The sequence below is a fragment of the Mirounga leonina genome, unplaced genomic scaffold (assembly GCF_011800145.1).
Source record: "Mirounga leonina isolate KUSES-001 unplaced genomic scaffold, KU_Mleo_1.0 Mir_448, whole genome shotgun sequence".
Taxonomy (NCBI): domain Eukaryota; kingdom Metazoa; phylum Chordata; class Mammalia; order Carnivora; family Phocidae; genus Mirounga; species Mirounga leonina.
Genome location: NW_023270758.1, coordinates 3,280,784 through 3,308,323, shown reverse-complemented (window position 1 = coordinate 3,308,323; position 27,540 = coordinate 3,280,784). Strand labels below are relative to the sequence as shown.

At 41.1% G+C, this 27,540-nt stretch overlaps 3 protein-coding genes across 6 annotated transcripts in view; 2 read left to right on the top strand and 1 right to left on the bottom strand.

Moving 5' to 3' along the window:
- LOC117999173 (acyl-coenzyme A synthetase ACSM4, mitochondrial) overlaps window positions 1-12,946 on the top strand; it is a 29,537-nt gene extending 16,591 nt beyond the window's left edge. The window contains exons 6-15 of the mRNA XM_034988128.1: window positions 1,156-1,299; window positions 2,121-2,277; window positions 4,488-4,567; window positions 6,511-6,634; window positions 7,426-7,506; window positions 7,635-7,736; window positions 8,206-8,333; window positions 8,431-8,530; window positions 11,036-11,155; window positions 12,523-12,946. Coding sequence (XP_034844019.1) covers window positions 1,156-1,299; window positions 2,121-2,277; window positions 4,488-4,567; window positions 6,511-6,634; window positions 7,426-7,506; window positions 7,635-7,736; window positions 8,206-8,333; window positions 8,431-8,530; window positions 11,036-11,155; window positions 12,523-12,609 — 1,123 coding nt within the window. The 3' untranslated portion in view covers window positions 12,610-12,946. The remainder of the gene's footprint in view (window positions 1-1,155; window positions 1,300-2,120; window positions 2,278-4,487; window positions 4,568-6,510; window positions 6,635-7,425; window positions 7,507-7,634; window positions 7,737-8,205; window positions 8,334-8,430; window positions 8,531-11,035; window positions 11,156-12,522) is intronic.
- Window positions 12,947-14,025: 1,079 nt separating this feature from the next.
- On the bottom strand, window positions 14,026-20,618 carry THUMPD1 (THUMP domain containing 1). The gene is made up of 4 exons (XM_034988113.1): window positions 20,324-20,618; window positions 18,271-18,445; window positions 16,841-17,089; window positions 14,026-15,895 (listed from the first exon to the last, which is right to left on the bottom strand). Exons 1-4 carry the CDS (start codon window positions 20,552-20,554, stop codon window positions 15,474-15,476), a joined length of 1,077 nt encoding a protein of 358 aa, XP_034844004.1. The 5' UTR covers window positions 20,555-20,618; the 3' UTR covers window positions 14,026-15,473.
- ACSM3 (acyl-CoA synthetase medium chain family member 3) overlaps window positions 20,260-27,540 on the top strand; it is a 48,169-nt gene continuing 40,888 nt past the window's right edge. For 2 of the 4 annotated variants that reach the window (XM_034988110.1, XM_034988111.1), the window contains exons 1-2: window positions 20,260-20,408; window positions 27,281-27,475. The gene's annotated coding sequence lies outside the window, so the exon portion shown is untranslated. The remainder of the gene's footprint in view (window positions 20,409-27,280; window positions 27,476-27,540) is intronic. The other 2 variants (XM_034988112.1, XM_034988109.1) reach the window with 1 other exon arrangement.

The window sequence follows — 27,540 nt, the reverse complement described above, 5'->3', positions numbered from 1 at the left end:
CCTCTTTCTCCAGCCCCCACACACCAACTTCACCATATATACATATATACAAACACATACACACACACATACACACACACACATCCCCTGAACATAATTTGATGCTCTTTATTGACTGCTGAATTATAGCATATCTTTAAAAATAATTATTGAGGGGTGCCTGTCTGGCTCAGTTGATAAAGCATGTGATTCTCCCAGTCGCCCATGTTAAAAAGCAGATCAGCCTTGCCTCCTTCCTTCATCCTCCAAGTCCAATCAATCTCCAAGTCCTGCTAGTTCTTTACTTTGCCTCCTTCCCTCCACCCCATTCGCCAGGGCACAGATTCCTCTGTAGCCATTCTGACAGGTGTGAAGTGGTATCTCATTGTGGTTTTGATTTGTATTAAGGAAACATTTTCCAGAAAGCCTTTAAATCTCATTGACTGTAACTGTATGTGAGCCCATTCCTAAATCAGTCTCTGGCATGAGAATTACTACAATTGGCTTAGGATTATCAAGATTCACCCCCTGGAACTATATAAGGAACAGTCTCCCCTGAAGCATATAACTGCCTGATACCAGAACAAAATCAGAGTTTTATTAGTGCAAGGAAGTGCAATTGGATGCTATATGGTAAGCACCTAACTGTGTCTGCCAGTGATGCAGATGTTGAATAAAAAGTATGAAAAAGTTTGATTCAAATGCCAAAAGATCTTCCTTTAAATCATAAAAACTACTGAAATGTTAAACAGTTCACAAAGACTCATGACTGATTTTTAAAAAAATTACAGATTAAAAAAAAGCACTTAGAAAAAAATGTTTAAGTAAATAAAATACACATCCTTTTGTCATTGATATTGAAAGTCATCTTGGCTATCAATGTGGCCTGTGCAGAGGTGGTGCTTAAAAAGAGAGAGAAATGAGTTGTTAAAGCTTAGCACTGATCTGCAAAATCCCTTTAAGATTTATCGAGAAATTCCTCTCAAGGAGGCTTTGGATTAGGTTTTGTTCTATTAACTGTGTTCTGGTATCCAGAGGGCACAAGTAGCAGAGAAAAAAAAAAAAAACATATATATATATATATACATACATATGTGTATACATATATATAATCTCAGAGTTAAACTGGTGTGCCATCTTCAGCTACCACGTTGGGTTGGGACCCGTATTTTACAGATCCACCTCTGCAGAGCACAGCTGTGTGGAGACAGGAAGTCAAGAACCAATGGCCATTTATTTCACCAGTGGGACCACAGGTTCTCCCAAGATGGCCCAGCACTCTCAGAGCAGCCTCGGAATTGGCTACACCCTCTGTGGAAGGTAGAGAAGAAAACCATTTTTGCTAAACTCTCCCCTGAGATGCCAACATGTATATCCAACTGGCTAGCTGACACCTCCACTTGGATGACTATTAGATTTCTCCAGTGTAACATCTACAAAACAGAATCCACGATGCCCCTGCCCAGCCTCAGCTCAGTAAATGGCAACATCTCACCAACTGATCAAGCAAGAATTTATGGGTGAAATAGGTGATGGGGATTAAGGAATGCACTTGTGTGGTGAGTGCAGGGTGATATACAGGAACCAACTTTGACCCCATCTCCACAACAGCATGCCTGGTTCCTTCTCATTGCCAAGTAAATTCACCCACCCAGAAAGGCCTTCCCAGGTACCCTAAAACTATCACTTCACCCTGTTTTATTTTCATCAGAGCATGTATTACTATTTGAAATTATGATACTGATTTATATTCTTACTCATTTTATTGTGTGCTTATCTGCTGTCTGTCTTGCTAAAGTAAGAGCAGATATCTGGTCTATCTCACTCACTGTGCTAGGGAAAACAGTGCCTAGCATATATTTGCACAATAAATATTTGTTGCATCCATGAACAAACTCAGAACATTATGTCAAACCCAGCCTTCCTCTCTACTTTCAGATTACCTAGGATTCTGAGAAAGTCCTCTAACAAAAGTGGGAGATAGAATCACTCATCCTGCCTTTGGGCTTCTTTTGACCCTTCTCTGTAGCCATTGAGATTCTGGCCAGTTCTCCAAGATTCCAGTTTGTTTGCTTTTCTGTTTTGTTTTGTTTTGTTTTGGGGCTTTTTGGTCTGTCTTGTTGCTTCTTCACATCATTTAGGTATTGGCTAGACCTGAAGTCCTCAGATATCATATGGAATATATCTGACACTGGCTGGATCAAGGCTGCCATTGGCAGTGTGTTTTCATCCTGGCTTCAGGGAGCCTGTGTCTTTGTACATCGGATGGCCCAGTTTGACACCGATACCTTCCTAGACGTAAGTCATGGTTTCTTGCTACATCTTTCCCTTGTCTCCCTCCCCCACCCCCAAACCCCTGCCAAAACCACAAAAGAATGATTCTTCAGAATATATTTTCCTGGACTTGTGGAAATCATTCCTTTTTAATAAATTAAGTCTCGGGCGCCTGGGTGGCTCAGTTGGTTAAGCGACTGCCTTCGGCTCAGGTCATGATCCTGGAGTCCCGGGATCGAGTCCCGCATGGGGCTCCCTGCTCGGCAGGGAGTCTGCTTCTCCCTCTGACCCTCCCCCCTCTCATGCTCTCTCTATCTCATTCTCTCTCTCAAATAAATAAATAAAATCTTTAAAAAAAAAAAAAGAAATTAAGTCTCTGGGGATTTGGCTTTTGAATGTATTTAACAGAGAAGGAACACCCACAACACTCTCATGCTTCAAACTATTCAGGATTTGCTTACATCCCACCTGAGAGGTTCTAAATAACAGATTACAAGTCTCAAGTCTAAACAAATCTTTGGTTTCTTGATTCAGTGAAACAAAACAATAGGCAATAAATCCAAAACCCTATGTAGAGAAGACTGAAGGTGGGGTCACCTTTCTCCCAGAGCAGCTCCTTCCATTGTCCCCTCACCCTGTGCTTTTCACTTTGTTAATTCTCAGAACCCAGTATTTGTCTTAAAACCAAGCAAGTTCCTCCTTCTCAGCCAGGCACAGCTAGACTGCAGTATCAGATTGCTCTGATTTCTTTAGCCTTTAAAAAGATGTGATTCAGGCCAATTATTTTTCAACCATGAAAAACCCACTATGTTTAATGAAATACATACATATTATTAAACACCACACCTGTGTGTGAATAAAAGCTATACTCACCCTGTTATTTTGCTAACTGGTCTAACGAGATGGCTTGAAGGTCTTAACAGAAATGGTGGGTAACATGAGAACTGGGATCTCTACATCAGGTTTACAAAGTGACCTGAGTAGATAAACTAAATTTGCAGTCCTAAAACCTGTATTTTTAAAATAAGAATATTTTTATAAAATATTAAATATTATATATTTAAGTAAAAGAATATATTCTTATTTTAATAGTCTTCTTTAATATTATATTAAATAAGATATTAATGATGTGATAATATATGGTATTTATATTAAATAAGTCTATTAAAATAAGAATACTCTTATTTTACAAAGATAGTGTGTGTTATTTTAAGCGCTCTAAAAACTTTACACTATTCTTAGTTACATGCACTTATGCTTATTAAGAATAGTTCGAATCAAGGGAGCAAGTAGAGACAGTAGAAATGCTCACTTACAGATCAAAAGTTTTTCTTGATCTTTGACAATCCAGATAGCCTAGAAATACATCTTGAAAATATTCTCTCAAATGTTTAAACTTAATACAAACTGTCAATTCATTATGTGACATAGTAGAATCTCTCTAGAAATAGGACATCTAAAACATGAGTATTTCTCTAGATTTTTCTTTAAGGAGCTGGAGGTAAAATGAGCCTGGCAAATCTTAAACAGTTAAGGAAAGGGCTGAAAAATGCCCTTACTAATGCATTTAATCAATCCACTCAAAAGGAGTGTCTTTTTTTTTTTTTTAATTTGATTGAGAGAGAGAGAGAATGCAAACAGGAGGAGGAGCAGAGGGAAAAGGAGAGGAAGGAGGAAAGAATCCCAAGCAGACTCTGCGCTAAGTGCGGAGCCTATGCAGGGCTCAGTCTCGCGACCCTGAGATCGTGACCTGAGTGGAAACCAAGAGTCGGAGGCTTAACCGACTAAGCTACCCAGGCGCCCCAGGACTGATGTCTTTTATAGAAAAAGTGTTGGAAGGTTTTGGTAGGTTGGTTTACATCCAGGGTGAGTACTGTGGAGGAATATATGGGCAGGAGGTTTCAAAATTCCACCATAAAAGGTAATTTGCAGCCCTGAGGTAGAATAAACCAGTTCACACTTTGGGACTGGTCTCAAATTCAACAATTTACTTTCTGTTGAAGTTGATTGTGTATGTCTATTACTGTAACATACACGTGTTCTTTCCAATAACTGGAAATTCCCAACAGACATACAGTCACTAGTGACAACTAATAAATACTTGTTTTCTTATTCCTAGTAGTGATCATATGATGGAAACCTGTCAATGAAAGAGGATGAGGGGTTGCAGACATCAGCTCTAGTTGTGGCCTCTAATTAACCACTTCTGACAACTGTCTTTCTCCATCATCCAGACGCTCACCACTTACCCCATCACGACCCTGTGCAGCGCTCCCACTGTGTACCGGATGCTTGTGCAGAAAGATCTGAAAAGGTACTTGGGTGGAAATCCCCATTTGAAGCACAAACAAAAGCTGCAGTCTAGCATCATAGATCTCCCCATTTCAGGGCAGGTTTCCCCAGTCTTGTCACTACTGACATTTTGGACTGAATAATTCTGTGTTGTCGGGAGCTGTCCTGTGCACCGTAGGATGTTGAGCAGCATTCTACCCAGCCTCCACCTACTAGATGCCAGTAGAACCTCCCTGGTGACCATCAAAAATGTCTCCAGATATTGCCTAAATCGCCTCCCAGTTGCTCCTAAGGATAGCCTCTAGGGGCCACTCCACGTTTTCTCAGGGACAACCAGAACCCTACAATCCAAGAACTAACGCCCCTCCACCCCAAAATACAACTGCATTTATATTGCCTTGAAGAAAAGCTAATGAAGTCTTATGACTTGAAGATTACAATCAATTTATCCAAATCACCCGAACCCCTCGTGGACTTGCAATGTATATTTACTTAACCAATATGAATTGAATACATGAGGAGAGAGAGAAAGGAAGAGAGGAACAATGTTAAGTAGTGACAGTTTAAGTAGTGCAGGCCCACCCATCCTCTGTCCCCCCCAAATGTGGATGCCCAGGAGGGAGAGTGCTATGAAACAAAATAAAGCAGATCTGAACCTTCTCTTACCTTAGTCAGGGTCAACTCCCTTGTGGCCCTCAATATGTGAGCATCTTTTTTTTTTTTTAAGATTTATTTATTTGAGAGAGAGAGAGAGGGAGGGAACACATGGTGGGAAGGGGCAGAGGGAGAGAGAAACTCAAGCAGACTCTGCACAGAGCATGGAGCTCAACATGGGGCTCGACCTCACGACCCCGAAATCCTGAGATCACAACCCCAAGGTCACAACCTGAGCCAAAACCAAGAGTCGGAAGCTCAACTGACTGCGCCACCCAGGCAGCCCTCAAAATGTGAGCATCTTGCTCACATCTCAAGAGTAGTTCAAGGGCTTTCAAGGGTTATTTTGAATAGGCACAATTCTTGTCCTGCCCATTGGAGACCTCAATGCATCAGAGCCGGGCTGTTCCAGACTTTCTCACTTGAGAAAGTGGGCAGCAGAGTAGTAAGGGCAATGGCGAAAAGCTTGATCTCCAAAGTCAAACAAGTGGGGCTCTGTTGTATACTACTAGTGAGACCTCAGACACTCCAGATGACCTTGCTAAGTAAGCCTCCCTTAATTCCATCCACAAGAGGGGATTAAGAGTTGCCTCGTGGGTTTGTGGTGAGTATTCAATGTAAGTGGCCTACTTGGTCAGACACCGGACAAATGCTGGGAGCAGAGTAGTCAACTCAGCCCTTCTTGAGGCCTTGGGCAACTTTAAGTTCTCCCAGCCTCAATTTCCTCATCTGTAAAATAGGGCATGAAGATTATGAGAATGCTCCTAAAGCCCTTACAGCACAGTAAATGCTCAATTAATGTTAGTTGTTTTATCACTTGGTTCATAATAAGTGCTGAAGATCATTATCAGCATTTTCTCCTAGTTCTCCCCTCCTTTAATAGCCTGCTAAAATGCAAGCTCTGTCAGGGAATTTTTACTTTAATCACTAACATGCCCCACACAACCTACAACCATGTCTGATAAGATAGTAGGTGCTCAAAAATATTTGCTGAATGAACCTTCCTAAGAGTTGCCTTTCCTAGGGTGCCTGGGTGGCTCAGATGGTTGGGCATTGCCTTTGGCTTGGGTCATGATCCCAGGGTCCTGGGATCGAGCCAAGCATCGGGCTTCCTGCTCCTTGGGAGCCTGTTTCTCCCTCTGCCTCTCTCTCTCTCTCTCTCATGAATAAATAAAATCTTAAAAAAAAAAAAAAAAAAAGACTTGCCTTTCCTAGCTTGTTTGCTCGTTGCTAGAACATCCTAATAATTTTTTAATTAAAGCCATTCAGATTTTTTCTCCCCAAAGACCCCATGAGACTCTGTGTCTGCAGATATAAATTCAAGAAGCTACGGCACTGCTTGACAGGAGGGGAGCCACTCAACCCGGAGGTGCTAGAACAGTGGAAGGCACAAACTGGGCTGGAACTGTATGAAGGCTACGGACAGACAGAAGTGGTATGTTTAATGGGCAAAGTTTAAGTTTAGCATATTGGGAGCCTTTCAACCCCAGGCTGAGCCCCTGAAGAGCCCCCTTGGTGCTCTAAATTTTTAGTTTCCCAGAATACCTTACCTTGCCCAGTAACTACCAAGACCTCTGAATTGCCCAATTTGGCTTGGCTAGCAGGGAATTAGGATTGTTCCTTGCAGTCTTCCTGTCTTCTCCCCATGCAGAAGTCTCAAAGGTGTTAGGGGTTGGAGAGGGTCAGAATCGAGTGGCTCATCTTCTCAGCAGCACTGAGGACCCGAGAGAGCCCCAGTGGGTAATTTATCCCAAGGTGTACTAAATGGGACCCTTAGTCTAAAGGAGTAGTTTTCAAAGTGTGGTCCCCAAACCAGAAGCAGCAGCAGCGTGTGCGAATTTTGTAGCAGTACAAATTCTCAGACACCCCACCCCACCCCAGCCAGGCCTCCTGAATCAGAAACTCTGGGATGGGGCCTGGCAATCTGTGCTTGGACAATGAATGTCCCAGATAATTCTGACACACACATTTGAGAAGCACTGGTCTAAAACAAAACAGTGTGTGTGTGTGTATGTGTGTGTGTCCAGAAGACAAGCATGCATACTGGGAAAATCAGTCCAGTCAAAATGTGTGTGTGTGTGTGTGTGTGTGTGTATCCAGAAGACAAGCATGCATTCTGGGAAAATCAGTCCAGTCAAAACTGAGTCTTATGTTTTATTGTCATGATATAAATAGCTACAGAAGATGAATTTTTACATTCTTATATAAAACATGTTCTCTCAATAGGGAATAATTTGTGCTAATCAGAAAGGACAAGAAATTAAATCAGGCTCTATGGGGAAAGCAGTACTACCCTATGATGTCCAGGTGGGTAATATCTGACTGTCAGTAAAGAATGTTTTACAGTTTTCTGCTAGTCACTGTACAACTATTCATAACCTGTTTTCATTTTGTAAAAAGAAAATTTTAGGAACCTAAATATTTTTTCATTCTAGATTATAGATGAAAATGGCAACATCCTACCACCTGGCAAAGAAGGGGAAATTGCCCTCAGACTAAAATCTACACGGCCCTTCTGTTTCTTCTCTGAATATGTGGTACAAGAACATACAATGTGCTAGTCACGTTAATAGAAAGGTGGTATAGGGAGTCATACAGACTTGGGTCCAAATTTCATATCCACCATGTGTTGCTGTGAAACTTGGGCAAGTCACAAAATCCAAGTCTATTTCATCAACTGTAAAATGGGGAGAATATCACCTATCTCCTACGAGTTTTGTAAAGATTAAATTCTATGTGTAATAAACCAGTAGCCGTGCTTGTCTTCAGAAAAGACAACTAGGCAGGCTGCAGAGGGCAGGGAGGGGGCGATACGGGGCAGAAGAGGTGCAAGAGGGGTTTCCTTTTCATTATTTTCTTGAACTTTTTGTATTCTACAGTAGGAACCACCTTTTTTTTTAATTTCTTTTAGAAATAGAATGTGCAAGGTACTAGTCACTTCATGGGTGTCATATCCCTTTTTCCCTTCTGACCAAATTAATCCCCAAAGTCATCTTTGATTCCTAGGACAATCCAGAGAAAACTGCTGCCACAGTAAGAGGGGATTTTTATGTCACTGGAGACAGAGGAGTGATGGACAGTGACGGGTATTTCTGGTTTGTCGGCAGAGCTGATGATGTCATCATATCCTCTGGGTCTGTACATTTGCCACTCTTAGAGAGTTAACAGATTGCCAGGGGAGATCTCCTACTTGGGTGACGTAGTGATCAAGGGCTTCGTTTCCTCTTCTAGGTACCGAATTGGGCCGTTTGAAGTGGAGAGTGCGCTAATTGAACACCCAGCAGTTGCTGAATCAGCTGTTGTCAGTAGTCCGGATCCAATCAGAGGAGAGGTAGAGTGAATGTCATTAAAGTAGAAATTTCATATTTTCTAGTTCTATCCATTTGATCCCTCTGGAGAATGAATCAAGAGTAGTTATGTAATTCTCACGATGAAGCACCCATGTGCCAAAAATATATACTAGGCACTCAACTTTTTTTTTCCTCTTCATTTTCTTCATTATGTTCAGTTAGCTGTCATATAGCACATCATTAGTTTTTGTTGCAGTGTTTAACGATTCATCAGTTGCGTATAACACCCAGTGGTCATCACAACACGTGCCCTCCTCAATACCCATCACCTGGTTACTCAACTTTACAAATGAGTTGTGTCCCAAAGGGGATGTATTAGGATGCATTTAGTGGTAAGTGAAAGAAACTGAACTCAAACTGACTTAAGTTTTTAAAAAAGGAATTTATTGGCTCATATGTAAGTGAGGTCATCTTCAAGTACAGCTACATCCAAGGGTTCATGTGAAGTAAGCAAAACTTTGTCTCTCTTCATTTCCTGGCTGTTGTCCTTTAGGTTGGCTCCATTCAGGCAGGCTCTTCCTACTTGGTAGCAACTGATTGCAAATGCACAGAGCTTCACAACCAGTAAAGGAGGTGGCTCCTTTTCCAACAGTTCCAAGCGACTCCCAGAATAACATTTGCCTATCTTAGATCACATATGTAATCAATGTGGTCCAGGGAATGGTATATGCTCACTGGCCACACCTGGATCATACGTTGGTCACTGGAGGTAGAAGTTAGTGTCAACACCACCAAAGAGAGAAGTTAGGGTAATGCTCTGTAGGAAAATCAGGGTACTATTACTAAAAGGGGGGAACAAGGGACACCTGGGTGGCTCAGTCAGTTGGGCTGCTGCCTTCGGCCCGGGTCGTGATCCCAGGGTCCTGGGATCAAGTCCCACATCGGGCTCCTTGCTCAACAGGGAGCCTGCTTCTCCCTCTCTCCCCCTCTGTTTGTGCTCTCTCTGTCAAATAAATAAAATCTTTAAAATAAATAAATAGGGTGCCTGGGTGGCTCAGTTGTTAAGCGTCTGCCTTCGGCTCAGGTCATGATCCCAGGGTCCTGGGATCGAGCCCCATATCGGGCTCCCTGCTCTGCGTGGAGCCTGCTTCCCCCTCTCCCACTCCCCCTGCTTGTGTTCCCTCTCTCCTCGTCTCTCTCTCCGTCAAATAAATAAATAAAATCTTAAAAAAAAATAAAATAAAATAAAATAAAATAAATAAATAAATAAAAGGGGGGAACAGATGCTGCATAAGAAAAAGCAGATTTTACTGTACGTATGATTGTCATGGAACTCAGAATACATTTCCTCACAGAAACAATGCAAATAGGAGACTGTGGCCAGGTTCCCAAACAAGTCCCACAAGCCTACTTAGGACCTAATGAGAGGGAACTTGGGGAATGACAGTAATAGCCTTAGTTTTAGGAGGAAGCCATGTAGTATGGAAGGGAGACATTTCCTTTCCTCATGGAAGTTTCTTAGACTCAGTAAATAGCAATATTTCAAAAACAATTTGTGTATCAGCATCCTCCCACATCTCTTTCTATGACGCCTTTTCTTCAAAAAGGTTTTATTTACTTATTTGACAGAGAGGAGAGCACAAGCAGGGGGAGGGGCAGAAGGAGAGGGAGAAGCATGCTCCCCACTGAGCAAGGAGCCCAATGTATGGCTTGATCCCAGGACCCTGGGATCATGACCCAAGCCAAAGGCAGATGGTTAACTGACTGAGCCACCCAGGTACCCTCTCTGATGCCTTTTACATACCAATAACCCTCTGCAGTGACTCTATGGATTCCATACTTAAACCTCCTGTACAACCTCCACACCCAGTGGATTCTATTCTCCAAAGTACTTTTCTCCTGCCACCATATTCTCATTCTCTCAATATAGTTGGTTTCATCTGAACATTAGAAGTAAATACCGATTGGAATCAATGTACGAATAATTAATAATTTAAACTATAATTGACTAACCTCAATAATTATCTAATTGGTGCGTTTTGAATAGTATTCCAAAGAGAAGCAAGAATTTTTTTGCCTGGATAGATCCTTCCCAAGAGTTCATCTCCCAGCATACAAAATCCTTTCACCAAGCCTCCCCAAATTCCTTTCAAACCATATTCTCTGGAACCTCCATTTGTCTCCCTATTACATGCTTCTAACAGTGTAGGTCTGGAGTAAGTAATCATCTGCAAATCAAGGACTGCCTCTATAATATATAGGACTAGTCTGACTGAAATGTTAAATACATGTCTGACATGTAAATAAAACTCAACTTTTAGCTTTACTGAAACACTGCACTCCTCACACTCACAAACCATTTATCTGGAATTAGATCTCAAAACCCTACTTGTATCCAAGCTCCATCAGAGGTGATCTCTGGATTTGCATTCATCACTTAAGCTGCTGTTAACAAATAATTATAAGTACCTGTGTTCAGCATTGGTTCCAAACTCCTGATGTGTCTGAAAAACAAACATCAATATAAATTGACTTTTCTCCTGCAGGTAGTGAAAGCTTTTGTTGTCTTATCTGCACCCTTTAAATCATCCAACCCAGAGAAATTAACTCTTGAACTTCAGGATCATGTGAAAAAATCAACTGCACCTTACAGCTATCCAAGAAAGGCAAGTATTTTTTGCCCAAGAGTGTGTTACCAAAGAAGGGTCTAAGCTATTAAGTACACAGATTTTATTAGATTTTGACTTTATGGTAGCTCATTATATAAGTAGAAGACACTTATTTCAACTTGTTTAGCCCTAATAATTTTGCTTTAAAAAATTTCTTTAGGACACTTAAATTTTGATAAACTAGTTTTGATCAACTTTGAAATACTGAATAATTACTAAGGATCCTTATAAGACTAACCAGTCCCATTCCATGAGAAAAAAAAATGGTGGAAAAAAATTTAAGACAGCACCTGATTCAGCTATCAGTACTCTTGAGCCATAATACTCTTCAAAGCACAAGTTTTTTTGTTTTTTTTTTTTAAGATTTTATTTATTTATATGAGAGAGAGAGACAGCGAGAACAGGAACACAAGCAGGGGGAGTGGAAGAGGGAGAAGCAGGCCTCCCGCTGAGCAGGGAGCCCCATGCAGGCTCTATCCCAGGACCCTGGGATCATGACCTGAGCCGAAGGCAGATGCTTAACGACTGAGCCACCCAGGCGCCCCCAAAGCACAAGCCTTTAAGTATCAAGTGACCAAACTTAAGGCTCAGAAAAAAAAGATGTTATCCAAAGAAACTGTGGAATCTTTCCTGAAACCTTCTTCAATAAAATCTTTAAAAAAAAAAAAAAAAAAAGAATAATTCTATATAAAAACAGAGAGATGGCACTGCAATTTCCTTCCTTCTCATCCTGGAATACTGTTGCTTGATATTGATCCTTAAGATGAGAATTCTATTTCAATTGGTATTTCAACCAAAAGGTAGTTGACTTCAGCTTAAGAATTAGCTACATTTTCTCCATTAAATTTACTAAATCAGTCACCAGTTGCTTCTCAGAAATGTTGTTTAGATATTTTAAAATAGTCACATCTTGAGAGAGGGAAACAGAGAGGATTTTACCATGAGCATAAGGGGAAAATTTTTTGTACTCAAAATTAACTCTCAAAAGTCTTCCTCAGAAAGGATTTGCAGGACCCAACTCTTAAAAGCCCAAAACCCAAGGATTAACTTGTTTCTCTGTGCATTTAGGTGTGGCCTCTATTTCCTTGGGGAGTAGAGGCCCAGGTCTAGTTTGAACTGGAAAGGGAAGCAATGGAGTAAAGGGATTATATTCTTCTGACAAAGCATATAGCCTTTGCACTAAAAACTCACGATGTAGCTCCAATGTCAAATGGACTATCAACACAAGAATTTCAATGAGCTTAGGCTAAGACATCCCCCAGACTCAAACTCGCCAGTTACATGAAAGCTCTCCCTATTGTACTGACAACTGGAATTGTCAAAATGGAATCAAATGTCTCATAGTATGTTTCTCTGTTAATTAGGTGGAATTTGTTCCAGAACTCCCGAAGACAATCACTGGGAAAATCAAACGCAATGTTCTGAGAGACCATGAATGGGGTCGAACATAGCCTAATAAGAAACTATGGCATTAAGTAGTTATAGGCTTGCTTTCATTGAGTCCTTGCTTCCTGATAATTTAGTGATTACTCTCTTACAATGCTGAAGGTTTTTCCTGGTTGAAAAACTCAATTTTTTTGTTCTGTACTTAGCAAAATATTAAATAAATGAATATCCAAAAATATTTGGGAAGAAAACGCTTATGATGACCAAACTGACAAAGGCAATGATTTTAATGACTTGCAGGGTTTAAAATAGCAAATAATTACTTAGAAAAGCACAGTGGACAATGAATTTATCTTGTGCCTGATTAAGTCAAAATAAAGATTAGAACTGTTCTAAGAAAAATGTTCAAGACAGAATTTCTTCTGCTTAACATCTTGTATTACTACTTCTCTAAAGTGAATTAAAGGGGTGCCTGGGTGGCTCAGTTGGCTAAGCATCTGACTCCTGATCTCTGCTTGGGTCTTGACCTCAGGGTCATGGGTTCAAGCCCCATGTTGGGCTCTATGATAGGTGTGGAGCCTACTTAAAAAAAAATAAAGTGAATTAAAAGGAATATAAATAATTCAAAAGCCAGTAAGTGCATTTAATTAAGTACTATATTACTATACCTTTTTTTATAAGGTTTATTTAGAGAGTCGGGGGGGGGGGGCAGAGGGAGAGAGAATCCCAAGCAGACTCCCTGCTGAGCAGAGCCCGACATGGGGCTTGATTTCACAACCCTGATATCAAGACCCAAGCTGAAATCAAGAGTTGGACGCTTAACCGACTGAGCCACCCAGGCACCCCTAACCTCCTTTTGAAGCAAGTTCACTGTAAAATATCTTATGTTTGGGTTACTTATGAGTAATTAATCAAGAGCAATTATTCTAAAAGTATTATATCTGTACTTTTTTAGGACAATGTACATGACTTTTGGTACATAATTTGACATGCAAGCACCTTTTATGAGTATCTATTATAAAGCAAGAGATTTACTAAGAGGCAGGAAGAAAGAAAAAGCAAAGAACACCAATCTTTAGGGAACAAATTTATTTTGATTTTTCTGAAAATATCAGGAACTATAAAAACAAACTAAATATTTGGCCATACCAAAAGCAAAATACAAGTAAAAACAACATTTAGAAATCATGTGTGACCTTAAACAGGTTTCAAGATACTAAGCTTAACACTCTTTCCTCCACAGAGCAAAACAAGTTTACTAAACCACAATACTGGAGTTTTTTTTAACTGACATAACTTAAAAAAAAAAAAAATTAAAAGAAACCACTCAATTCCCACCCTGGAATCTCATCATTTATAAAACAACATGCTCAAATGTCAGTGACAATAAAGTTGGGAAACCTGAAAACATATCAATGAAGGAATTCAGATTCCAACAGAACACAGTGCTTTACAGCTGGGGAAGAATAGCTTTTGTGGCACTCAGGTCTTACCAAATACAAATAAATACAGGAAGATTAAAAACAAACTACTAAATCGAAATCTTTCCGTAGAGTAGCAGCTTTCACAAAGTAAAAGGAATCCAGCTCTGCAGAGTTAGATGTTCTAAAAGCATATGGCCAATTTTATTCCCAAAGTCCCAGAGTCTTGCACTATCAAAATAAAAGTATCTTTGTCTTGGAGCAAGTCCAATGAAGGCACCAAAATCCTATCCTCCGTGTTCATGCAAATGAAACTTAAAATGCTCTTATCATCCTTTCAAGATGACCTCAACCTATTAAGAGTTAACACTTTAAGTATCTAAAGATCTAGAAGGAAGTTCCAGCCTCATCTGCATTACCAAGGTCCAGTCTTTATAGCTTTTGCCCCTCCCAAATCCTTCTAGTCTGGACTCCTAGTTTAGGAGGATAAAAATACATTCCCGTACTCCCTAGCCATTAAATAAACACAGACACTGGTGCAGGAAGACTCAACAGTTGTAATACTACTGAACTTTTTAAAACTTAATAAACCCATCTCCAAAAGTGAATTTCACAGCCTCTTAATATTTGTTCTCAGTCTGGACTTAGTAGCAGCCCTCTTTGGTGTCATCTCTTCCAGGCTTTTCAGTGGTTTTACCCTGGAGGAAACCTTGAAAAAACTTCAAATTACAGGAACCCGCATGGCTTGGGAGTATGAGCACTATACGAATTTGTGTCTCTTGTTGCGCTGGCATACTAAAGAAACTCAGAACACTAATTCTTCATCACCAACCTTATCAGAAATGTCTAGTTCTTTGCCTAGAATGGTCCTCTTCTATCTCACACCATGCCTTCAAAAATTGCAGCACTGGACCATCAGATTTGTAACAAATGTTAATAAAATGTAAAAACTGGCATAACAACTAAGTAACAGAATCACAAAAAAATAGAAAAACTTCACAAAAACAATTCACTTCTAAACCTATAAGACCCATGTTTTTGCAATGTTTACAACAAAGTGGGAAGGGACAGCTGAGTTGCAACACATAAAAATTCCTTCCCTAGAATGGAAATTTCCCTATGACTTTCTCTTTTAGTTTGTTTGCTCCCATAAATCAGATGGCAACACAGAAGGGGCGGCTGGCGAAGGTAATCTGGAGGGAGAGGCCAACACTATCTTCCTTCCACCCTCCCCTCCACGAAAGTGTTCATCATTATCCATACTTCTCCTAGCTCAACCAAATGCATGTAGGCCTAACTGCACCCTGGCATAGGGGGCTGAAAAGATCTCCAACAGAACTGTTAACGGGGCTGCTCAATCACTGTTCACTATTATGAGTTCAGCATTATGCAGCGCACAAAGGTCAAAAACAATATATTTTCAGTCACAATTTTATATGGAATCCTAGCAATATCTTACCAACGCCATCTGAGAAACCCACCTGCAACACCAAATGAATTTTTTTTCCTTATGAGAGATCATTTTCATTTGACTCAGATCTTTCTGTGACTTGACTTTCAAGTTCAGGTTTAGCTCCTCCCTCATTCACCACTTGTGTCTCAGATCTTGGTTTTGCCTGCCCCAGTTCCTCATTATTTTCTGGTACCACCTGCTGGTTATTTGTTCCTTCTGCTGGGTCATGTTGATTTAATTTGTCACCAGATTCCAATTTAGCTTCTTTCCCATTTCCTGCTTGCACTGGCTGCTTTGGGTTAAGTTGTGATGGGTCCTTAACACTCTTCACCACCTCCTGGAGATTATACTTTCTGAACAACATATAATCTTTGACAACACTCAGGCAACAGACAGCTTTAATTATTTCTACTACCACCGTGTACTGTGGATTGGTAAGATCCACTTTATTTTCCGAATTGAGGCTGCCTACTATTCCTGTAACAAAAAGAAGAGGGAAACGTTTAGAGGGAGAAGGATACCATGAGGCTTGACAGATACAATCTTTCATCTTTCTGTTTGGGACTTGTTATACCAATATATATACTAATCTACTCTTCTACATGGACCTCAATCAAATTATTTGAACTCTGGGCCCCTGGGTGGCTGAGGTCATGATCTCAGGGTCCTGGAATCGAGCCCCGTATTGGGCTCTCTGCTCAGTAGGGAATCTGCTTGTCTCCCTCTCCCCCCACCCCCAGCTCCTGCTCTCTCATGTTCTCTAATAAATAAATCTTAAAAAAAAATTCCGTAAACTCTTTCAATAAATAAATACAAATGAAATCCTGAGACATTTAATGAGTACTTTTTTTCCAAAGAAAATTCAATCTTGATTTGGAAGATTTCATATCTACCTACCAGAAAGTCTCATATCCAACATATCAAAATCTGTTAGGTTTGATATTATTTTAAGGATTTTTTTTTTTTTAATAATCTTTGCCCCCAACATGAGGCTTGAACTCACAACCCTGGGATCAAGAGTCACATGCTCTACTGGCTAAGCCAGCCAGGTACCCCTATTTTAAGGACATTTTATTTTATTTTTTTTTAAAGATTTTATTTATTTATTTGACACACAGAGAGAGAGAGCACACAAGTAGGGGGGAGCGGCAGGCAGAGGGAGAGGGAGAAGCAGGCTCCCCACTGAGCAGGGAGCCCTATGCAGGGCTCGATCCCAGGACCCTGAGATCACGACCTGAGCTGTAGGCAGACGCTTAACGACTGAGCCACCCAGGTGCCCCTAAGGACATTTTAATATACTTCTTTTATACCCAAAATTATAAGCCTTAGGTTGTAAAAAAAAAAAAAAAAAAAAAAAATTCACAAAATCAAGAAAAGTATTTAGTATTACATACTAATGTAAAGTCACTAAGAAAAACATACCTGCCAGTTCTTTGATAACTTCTTCTCTATTCATGTGACTGTTATTTCGAGATTTATATACAATCTGAAATGTCCCTTTGTTTGGAGCTTTAAACCAGGGTTCCAAAAATGTTTCTGCATATTTTTTCATATCTTCTAAGAAAGCCTTGCATGTGCCTGAAATGGGTAACATACGTAGAATAACCCGAGTCTTCTTCTTCTTGGTTTTGTACATATCCTGGAGAATATGATGTACCAATTTCTCAGGTTCTAAAGGAAAAAAGAAAAAAGCACAAAGCAAACAAGTAAGTTAAGAATAAAAACTCTCGGACATTTCAGAACCTCTTCAAACTCTCTATAAAATGAATTTTCATTGGCAATGACCTATTGTCAACAGTATAGTAGAAGAAATTATCATAATGAATGTTAATAAGCCTAATCAAACATTTTTCCAACTTTCTTCACTGCCTATAATGATTATTATTATATCTAATAAGTTAACTCTTCAGCATTGTTACTGTTTTCACTAAAAACAATTGTTCATGAAGACATTGGAGTTAACATTTTTGTGATGTCTCATTTGTCCAACACTTTACTGTTTTCCTATAACAATAGCAAGTACAAACATAACATTTTTTTTTTTTTTTAGATTTTATTTATTTATTTGAGAGAGAGAATGAGAGACAGAGAGCACGAGAGGGAAGAGGGTCAGAGGGAGAAGCAGACCCCCTACGGAGCAGGGAGCCCGATCCCGGGACTCCAGGATCATGACCTGAGCCGAAGGCAGTCGCTTAACCAACTGAGCCACCCAGGCGCCCCAAACATAACATTATTAAATAGTACACTTTTTTACAAAACAAACAAATCTGCAAGTCACTTTAAAAGATTTAATTCATCCATTAGTTAATTTTGTACAATAATCTAGATCTCAGAACTCAGAGAAGCCCCCAAACTATGAATTACACAAGATCATGATATGGTCCTTAGGCCATCCTCACTACCTACAAGTCTGTTTGGGGCTACTGAGTGTTTTCAATACTTTTAAATTAGTTAACTGCATTAAAAAAAATCTAGGAACTTCTCCAGATTTCCAACCTCTTTTGAAAAACCAGAAGATCTGGCCCTGCAGGACTACATTCCAGATGCCTGGAGCCATTCCAAACTGGCTGGCGCTGAAGAGCAGCTTCTCCTCTTAAACAGAATACGTACTCTTGTTTCACCTAAAGTTACATACAAAGAAAGTGGCAAAGCCAGGTTTCCACTCCTAAGCCAATGTGATGTTCCCCACCCCATTCTACCTTTCCATATGCCTAGTGCTAGAACAGTGAGGAAAAGATCAAATGATTAACTGAGCTGTAACCATGAAGCCATTTTGTAGGCAGTGTTCTGAGGCAAGGAGATGTCCAGATATTATAGGCTCAATAATCTTAAGGTTTATTAGTCAGACACACCTATTCCAAGTGTCCTGATGAAGACTACATTATTTGCTCCACTCTCCACTGACTGGAATCTTCTTAGCTTCATCTCTGTTGATGCTTTAATGTCACCAACTTCTTTCTTCAAGGCAGCCTCCACGTCATCATCTTCTCCCTCACTTCCAGAGGGCTGCTGCTCTTTGTCCGTAAACTGCATGAAACAAATGAGCAGAAACGCAAAAACAGCTCATGTGAAAAGCTACAGTTAACTACCTATGTTAAATCTCCAGTGGCAGATGGATCAATACTGACAATAAAGCTTTTTATTAAGAAACTGACACATCGCTCCCTACAAAATGTGGAGGAAAAAGGGAGTTCCCTCAGACTGGGGCACATATAATTTGAAAATGCTTTCAAAAACATCTTAACATTCTGGGACACAGGGTAATGTGCTCACCAGATGAATTAATTCAAGATAGGCCTTAATCCCATCACTAGATATCTTTGTGCCTTCCTTTTGGTGAGATTATGATGAAGGAGCAGAAGGAAAAGGAAAAAGCCCAACCTGACACCCCGCAAACCCCAGCTCCCTCCCAGGTGGGATATGTGTAATATCCCTCAGGCACTCCTGGCTGCCCTAAAGCTAAGGGAAGGAAAAACAAATGGTTAACTAATAGAGATCACAGTCCTGCAAGACAGGAATTTCCCTCAGCTTACAAATGTTTTAGGTGATTTACCAGGAAAAAAAAAAAAAAAGCATTCTTATCAACAACCTAACGTCCAGAAGGAAACTCCCAACTATCTTACTATTGAATGCTTTACTAGAGGGGGAAAAAAAAAATCCTAACTTGATAATCGGAAGGTCTCTATTATCTTGTAGGTCGTCCCCTTTAGCATACAAAAGTTCTTTTGAAAACCTCCCTTTTCCTTTACCTCCCCCAACTTCCAAGTATATAATCAGTCACCCCTCACAGCCCTGGTGCAGCAGCTCGGTCCTGTCCCCGTGCTTTAATAAAACACCATTTTGCACCAAAGATGTCTCAAGAATTCTTTCTTGGCCGTCAGCTCTGGACCTCACCTACATTCAAAAACTACATCAATTAGACCCAACAGTTATGGCATAAAAAAAACCCTTGCTTCTATTCTACCAAGGAACAGGGAACAGAAACAGTCAAGAATTTGTTCAAGGTACCAGTGTAGACAGGACACTCACTTGTTGCCCATTTCTCTGCCCCACCATTATTAGTTTGCCAGACAAGCACTAATAATAATTAAACACATTTATGGAAACTTTATTATATGCCAGGATGTATTTTATATACATAAGCAACTTCTCAGCCAACATTAAGTACACTATCATTTTTCTTTTTTATTTAGCTTAGCAAAATTAAATAATATACCCATGCCCAAGCCCTAGAACTAGTAAATAATGGAACTTGAATCCAAATCCCCCCTGTATTGTCCTCCCCCTTTTAATTCATTGAGGTATTTGTGTATGTATTAGTCCAGATCCTAAGCCAAGAATATAATGATTTCCAAACTGTGATGAGAAAATTAGGTTTTAGGTGGTGTGAGTACGAAAGTTTTTACTTTTTAAATTGCATTTACACGCGCATTTGAAAAACAACTAGCACTAGTACTAGACCCACTATTTCAGAGACACTGCTTAGGGCAAACATTATTACAACCATGGTGTAAAAGTCGTGGTAAGCTATGACAAAAACTATGAGGACAAATTAAGTTTCCCTTATTAACTTGGACCGTTTACTTAACCTTCAGTATCCTCGTGAACACTACTTCACAAGCCTATTGTAAACGTTTGAGAGCTTCAGCTTTGAGAGCACAACACCTGGACCGCAGAAGCAATCTATAAATAGGAGCCACCATAATTACTAATGGGGTGGGGGACCCAAACCTGCAAGTTTTTTAAGCACACGACCCGGCAGGGGTCTGCAACCCAGATACGGCGAAGCGGCGGCTACACAGGCGAGGCCACGCCCCTTCGCCAGCTCGGCCACAAACGCGCGCACGCGCATGAGGGAGCCGGCCTTGCAGCAGTCCCTCATCACTGAAGGGCCGCGGCCCGTACCTTTTCCGGCCCATACATGTCGTCGCCGTACTCGTTGAGCAGGCTGTAGGCCTCCTCCACGCATTTGCGTTCGTTCATGTTGCAGGTAATGAGAATGCCCTGTAGCCCGGGTTCCAACTGCCGGGGCCCGCCGCCGTCGCAGCGCCGAGCCCGCTTGGCCTGCACATACTGAGCTTTGCCTTTGCGCTTTCCGCCGCTAGACTGAGGAGGCTGCTGGACGGGGGCCGCCATTGCGCGTGAGAACTGAGGCTAGCGAGAAACGTTGTTTCTCCACTCTTCCCGGCTTCCTCGCCTCTGCTGGCGCGAGCTGGCTTGCGTCATGTGCGCGCGACGACCTCCCCTAGTCCCGCCTCCAAGTTTCGTTCGGTGCTGCGCGGGGTCCTAGAGCCGGTGGGTGGCCCGCGTATCGCGAAGGGTGACCGGCCGTTCCTGCTGCTCCCCAGCCCGTGTTCGGACTTCCTGGGAAAGCGGCCTTCGGGTGGAGCCGGGCTGTAAACTTACATGCTGGCTTCCAACCGGATGTAGATCGTGCTTATGAAGAACCGTTTCATTTACCATTCATATTCATTGATTGATTCCGTTAATATTTATTAAGTACGTATGTGCTAGTTATGAACCTAAGTATTAAGGTTGGCAAAGCAAGACACACTCATATACATCTTGTCCTAGGCCACTGTTTCTTAGAAGTCACTGGGGGCCTTCCAAGCCATCCTACTTATTTTTTGCTCCTGGTGAAATGTGCGTAATCAATAGACTTTAGTACTCCTGTTGAAGGAGCCTCAGAAGTACAAAGAAAGGACACAAAGTAGAAGGAACTCCTAAGTCAAGAGACTTGATTATCAGAATGAGAAATATAAAATAGAGGGAAACCTGGACAAACTTCTTAGCATTAAATTGTCACTATGGGAACATTTTAACTTGTAAAATATATTTATATTCATACCCAAGATATTGTCCGTATCAATTTCTTCACACACTTTTGTTTGACGCTGATGTCATAAGTGACATTTTGGTGAGTTATTGTTCCAAGTGCACTTGGTTTGGACAGGAAATCACATCCTTACTTCTGAACAAAATCATGAAGAGCCAAAAGGGTTTGTCCTTTGTTGCCCTAGGAGGAATTATTAGCTAATCCAGTGACCCAAAAATGTGGAGTGGATGGTAGTAGAAAGTCAGAAATAAAGAACCTCTTAGTTATTGTAAGGTCTGTATCTCTCAGATTGACATTCTTGTGACCCCCATGACAAACTTTTGCTGATATGAAATAATAGTCTAGAAATTCATATACATATAAAATAATTTTTGCTAATAGTAAGGGAAAGTATTCATCTTCTTTTCTCCAATGAAATATATCTTGCTGTTTTCTTTTCTTCGTATCTGTCCCCCAAAATATTTAAGAATGCATTCATTAGTCTGGATAGGTAAGGAATCCCTTCATAGTTAACATCATAATATTCCCCATACCCTAAATTCAGGAATCCAACTCCTTATACTTCATGCAATTAAAAGTCAATTTGAACTTTATAAATCCCTTGTGTTGGTGTTCCACCTTTGACAGTGTATCGCTTTGTGAGCAAATGCAGGAGTACTGTGCATTTTACTGACCTAGATATTTCAATCTCACGTTCAGATTTAATTGTTATGTATGAAACAACAAAATACTAAGAAAAGGAAAAGTAATTAGCCTGATGTTGAACTTGATGGTTAACTGGGTTTTTTTCTTCACTATATGTATATGTAAATATGTATGTGTATAGTTGTATATATACATACATGTATATATATGTGTATATATTCTTTCTATAACCTTATCTTCCCTTAGGTTCTTTTCCTTAAATTACTAATATTAATACTAGTGTTCCTGATTAGTGCTAGGTGTTAACTGCCCTATTCCACACTGCAGAGTAGGACAAATGGAAAACATTCATTACCCTTTCAGGGTGCCCCATCTGGGCAAATATTGAAGCAATTTCATAAGAAATGGAATCCTTGAGGAAGTGTTTTCCAGTATGTCTTTATTTAATACTATTATTCTAGGGGATGAAGGCAGAGAAATAATGAGAAGACTGGCGTAGAACACATACAGTGACCACCTATGACTACTTCCTCTTTAGTTTTTGTCTACATTATGGCTGACATTTTTTGTTTTTGTTTGCTCAATAAATGAACCCCCTTCCTTGGGGAGGAGGTGGAATCCATCATTGGATGAGACTGGAAAGCAGGGCCCACCTTGTGTCATGGAAGCTTGAAATATCAAGTATCCCTTCTTCCCACCCTGTAAGGTGAGCACCTCACCTCAGCTTCATCAATTGGATTCTTCTGTCTGGGACTGAGAAATTGGAAGCAAATGTGTGAAGAGGCAGTGCCTGTTGAGAATTCATCCCACCAATTGCAGCGGCATCCCAAATCCAATATCAGCAGCTCTGCTGCCACTCCAGAGGTGGTGGCAGTGCCAGACTTTCTAGAACATTGATCTAGTTCCAGCCTCCTAGCTCCCTCAGCCATCCTTCAGCCTTCCCTATAATTCCAGCCTTAGTGTGCCAGAATATGTTTCGATATTCCTTCAACCAAGAATGTTGGCTTCTGTGTTTCACGCTGCTTTCTCTGAGGTCTTCTTATCCGTAACTTCAGCAGCTTCAGCGAGTTCTTCCCATACTTCCTCAGACACAGAGTTGCTGCCAGATTTGAGCTCATACAAACCCTAAAAGAGGTAATCTGATATTGCACAAGGGGCACTGAAATACTAGTCACTAATCTTTGGTTCTAACCCCGGACCTACCACTATTTCCAAAAATCTTGTTGTCATCTTGTTTTTTGCTTCCACCTAGATAATCAGCACGGCCTTTACTTTTCAGAATGGAGATTGCATAGCATCAATTTCTGGAGGTCCTCAGTTGATTATGAAGAACAGCTTCATTATGCTGGCATTGCTGGTGGTATTTAGAGGCATATTGCCGAGTGAAACTCGTTTTTATTTTTCTTTTCATCTTCAGTGCCTAGCATAGTGCCTAGTCCATAGTAAGTACTCAAAAAATGCTACTGAACATTTGAACTCAACCCAAAAAAATGTTAATAAAGGAAAAAGGTTAAGACTCATGCTATTAAGAAGGGAAGTATACCAAATCCAGATCCCATTAAGCCCCACCAGAGGAGCTAGAAAAGAAGCTAGGAATTAAGAGAGAGATTTCCCTGGCAATGCTGGAAACACATTTGTGTACAGTTTCTATTTGTGTGAACTTTCACCTCCTTAGGTTACCAGTCATGGTCAGTGGTCTGGTGTCTATCTTTGGGCACCAAGGGCTCTGTGAAGTGGCTTGTGATGGTTTAAGGAAGGAATGGAGGAATGGTTTAGACATTCTAAATTTTCTTTCCCTTTCTCTTCCTAACCTTAAAAGTTACTGCCATGTAATTTCTACTGGTATGTTGAGGACAGAATCCATCCTGGTCCCAAACACAGATAGCAGACACTCAAAGATTTTGTTCGTGTTCTGACTGCACTATCCATCCAGCATTTCCTACCTTATTTTCTTGTTACCCAGCATTTTCAGGAGTTAGATGTCTTGACCCTGTAACCCTGGTCACCTGCTGACTTGATTTCTCTACACCTGCCACCTTCACAGTTGGTATTATGTGTATGATCAAGAGATCAAATTCTAAAGCCAAACCAGGTTCAAATCCCAGTTCTGCCATGTTCTGGCTGAGGGACTCCAAGCAAGTTATAAGTCAAATTTCCTCATTAGCTTAAAAAAAAAATGTATTTATTTATTTACGAGAGAGAGAGAAGGGGTAGAGGGGAGAATCTCCAGCAGACTCCATGCTGACTGCAGAGCCCAACATGGGGCTCAGTCTCACAAGCCTGAGATCATGACCTGAACCGAAACCAAGAGTCAGATGCTCAACTGATAGAGCCACCCAGGGGCCCTCCCAAATTTTTTAAATGGAGGTAATAATAAAATATCCATTTTCTGGGTTATTGGGAGAACTCATTAAGATCAGGCATGATGAGTGCTTAGTTCATAGTCACAGTTCAGTCAGTGTGGACTTAAAAACAGCTGGTTTGGGGCTCAGTTGTGACTCACTGAAGTCTAGTATTTTTGGTATTAGTATCCATTCTCCAACCCAGTCCCCTGAATGCATTATTTGTCCCCTAATCTCTTATCTCAGTGTGTCACTTATTGAAAGCGAAATTTAATCCTTCTAGGAAGGAGGCCAGAAGGGAAATAAATTTTAGAAATAATACAATGTGAAGTAAAATACGATAAAGCACATAACACCTGCATGCCCTTACCTCTGCCAACTGACTCCTGCCTCGCATTGGATTGAACGACACCCTACGCCTTTCACCGGCTCTGTGCCCACAGCACTTGTGCCACATGTGCACTTTCCTCACTCCCACAAGTTGCACAGGAAACATGCCCAACAGCCTGAACCCCAGATTGGAGCCTGACTTTGAAGCCATGTGGACTTGGGTCTTTCCCTGGGGAAGCCACATTGGGTCTGGCTCTTTGTTCCTCCCTGCATCTTGGCTCAGCCCTGCTGGGTGTCCTGACTTTCTTTTTTTTTTTTTTTTTTTTTTAAGATTTTATTTATTTATTTGCGCGAGAGAGAGATAGCGAGAGCAGGAACACAAGCAAGGGGAATGGGAGAGGGAGAAGAAGGCTTCCCGCAGAGCAGGGAGCCCGATGTGGGACTCAATCCTGGGACCCTGGGATCATGACCTGAGCTGAAGGCAGCCGCTTAACGACTGAGCCACCCAGGCGCCCAAGGTGTCCTGACTTTCTGATCCCAGCCTCCCTCAATGTGCTTCATCCCACCACTGCTGGAGTCTAGTTTTGACAGGTATGCTTCTCTAAGGCAAACTTGGCATTTTATGGACATAGGTTCTTGAGGGCAAAAGTCAATAAATCTTTTTCCCTCCAATTTTCTTTTCCAGTTTTATACTCTACACATGCATTGAGTCTTTCTCCTTAAAAACTTTTCCTGAGGATTCATGGGTACTTCCTTCCTACTTCTCTGAGATTTGGTTAAATAATCTATGTTTAAATTTAATCGTTTTACTGTTTAGTTCCACTTCTTTGACCACTTCTAGGTTTTCCTCCTGCTCCTCTTTCCACTTTAGTCAGTGCTCCTAAGAATGAATCCCTAATGGTGGAATCTCAGACAGTTCACGTAAGAAACACGTAAGAAATACAGCCATTTGGAACTGAAATCGTCTATGAACTGCACACTCCACTAAGGCATAACACTAGCGCTGGTAAAGTACTAATGCAAGAAATATAAAATTCAGGGTAAGTACAGTACACATTTAAGAGTCCAGGGTGACTGAGGTTTAGAGGATCATTCAGCACAGATGAGACCTAAATAAGAATCTACATGAGTAGTCAGGTTGAATCATTATATTTAAATAAAAAGTTGGAGGGAAGTCAATGAGAATACAGCATTCAATGTACAGATGACCAGAGAGACAAGCTGATTTTAAGAATATATATGGAGAGTCAGACAGTTGTTTTGGGTTTTTTTTTTTTTTTTTGAGAGAGCGAGAGAACGGAGGAGAGGGAGAAGCAGATCCCAGGTCCCTGGGATCATGACCTGAGGCGAAGGCAGATGCTTAACTGACTGAGCCACCCAGGTGCCCCAAGAGAGGCAGACAGTCTTGTGTTTATATACTGACTCTACTACTTTCTAGCTCTGTGACCTTGGGCAAATTAACTGCTCTAACCTCATATTCCTCATCTGTAAAATGGGAATAGCGATAATACATATATCTTAGAGCAGAAAGTACATTCACACCCTTTGCTGGGATGGACCCTAAGGGACTCCCTCATAAGGGTTAGAGGTGCCTGGAAGAAGACCCTGGCATCACATTCCTGGGACGATGACCCCTTCTGCCTGACCAAGTGTGGAAATGAGACACATGGCAGGGCACAGAGAGTGAGACAGGGTGGACAGACAACAGAGGAGAGGCCTGCAGCCCAACACAGGGTGTTCTAAAGATGTGTGAGTATCTTGTATGTCAAGTAGACTCCCAGAAGGTACCTGGGCTTGCACAGGTAGACCCCACCGAGGATTAAAGTCACAGCCAGCATGGTAAACTCTCCTGCCCTAATCTTTTCTCCTAACCCCCAACAACAGAGTATCTAGAGCTTAGAAGTGGGAAAGGGAAAGATGTCTGGGAGACAGACAAGCCACTTGTCTCTATTTGAGGGGATACAGTGGGAGGAGTGCAGAAGAGTGGCCAGTCCTCCTGTCCACTGCTGGTCCCCAGAAGCACAGAGCAAGCCTATGTTGGGGAGAAGGGAACAGGTGCAATGTACATTGAGTTTGTGATTAAAATTTTTAAGTGGACAAACTTTTATAACTAAAAGTGATTGTGAATTGTGGGATCATCCCAAGAAGTCACTAAGAGATAGAAAAGGGATATTGGATACAGCAGGAGGAAAACAGAAATTGGGGAAAAAATTAAGTTTTGATTTAAGACTTATTTGAAAGACCTGTTACATATATATTCCACCCACTTCCCTACACACAACCCTTGTTTTGCAACACATTTGGTAACTACTTTATTCTCTATCTTTTTTTTTTTTTTTTTTGAGAGAGAGAATGAGAGCAAGCACATGAGAGGGGGGAGGGTCAGAGGGAGAAGCAGACTCCCTGCCGAGCAGGGAGCCCGATGCGGGACTCGATCCAGGGACTCCAGGATCATGACCTGAGCCGAAGGCAGTTGCTTAACCAACTGAGCCACCCAGGCGCCCCTTTATTCTCTATCTTATGTCATACTATATATTTTATTTTTATCCATATTTTATTTTTATCCATATCCATATCCATATGCTATATATTTTATTTTTATCCATATCCATATCCATGCTATATATTTTATTTTTATCCATATATTAAACTGTTGCTTTCTTGATGTGGATGCTCACCGAAGTATTTCTCTTCCTCCTGGGTCCACAGCTAGGCTAATTTCTCACCTCCCTGCAAGTGAAGATGGAGCCACTGAAATGTGAGCAGAAGTGATGATGCATGCTTCTAGGCCTAAATTCATATGAGATCCTCCACAACTGTCTCTCTCAGCTCTTTGCTCTGGCTCTTGCTGTGCTGTTTGTCAGCTGGCTGATTTCCGAGGATCCAGCACAGGGCCCTTAGGAGGTGAGCTAGCCAGGAAAGCCCATCAACCCAGAACTTTTGCATTAGACTTCAGCCTCTGAGCTTTG

What these genes read in the sequence shown, in the direction of transcription:
- THUMPD1 (XM_034988113.1), bottom strand. Translation starts at nt 20,554, where the DNA reads ATGGCGGCCCCCGTCCAGCAGCCTCCTCAGTCTAGCGGCGGAAAGCGC. An exon ending in ACATGTATGGGCCGGAAAAG is followed by an intron (nt 18,446 to 20,323) that starts GTACGGGCCGCG and finishes TGTTTCATGCAG; the next exon opens with TTTACGGACAAAGAGCAGCA. An exon ending in AGTTATCAAAGAACTGGCAG is followed by an intron (nt 15,896 to 16,840) that starts GTATGTTTTTCT and finishes TTTTTGTTACAG; the next exon opens with GAATAGTAGGCAGCCTCAAT.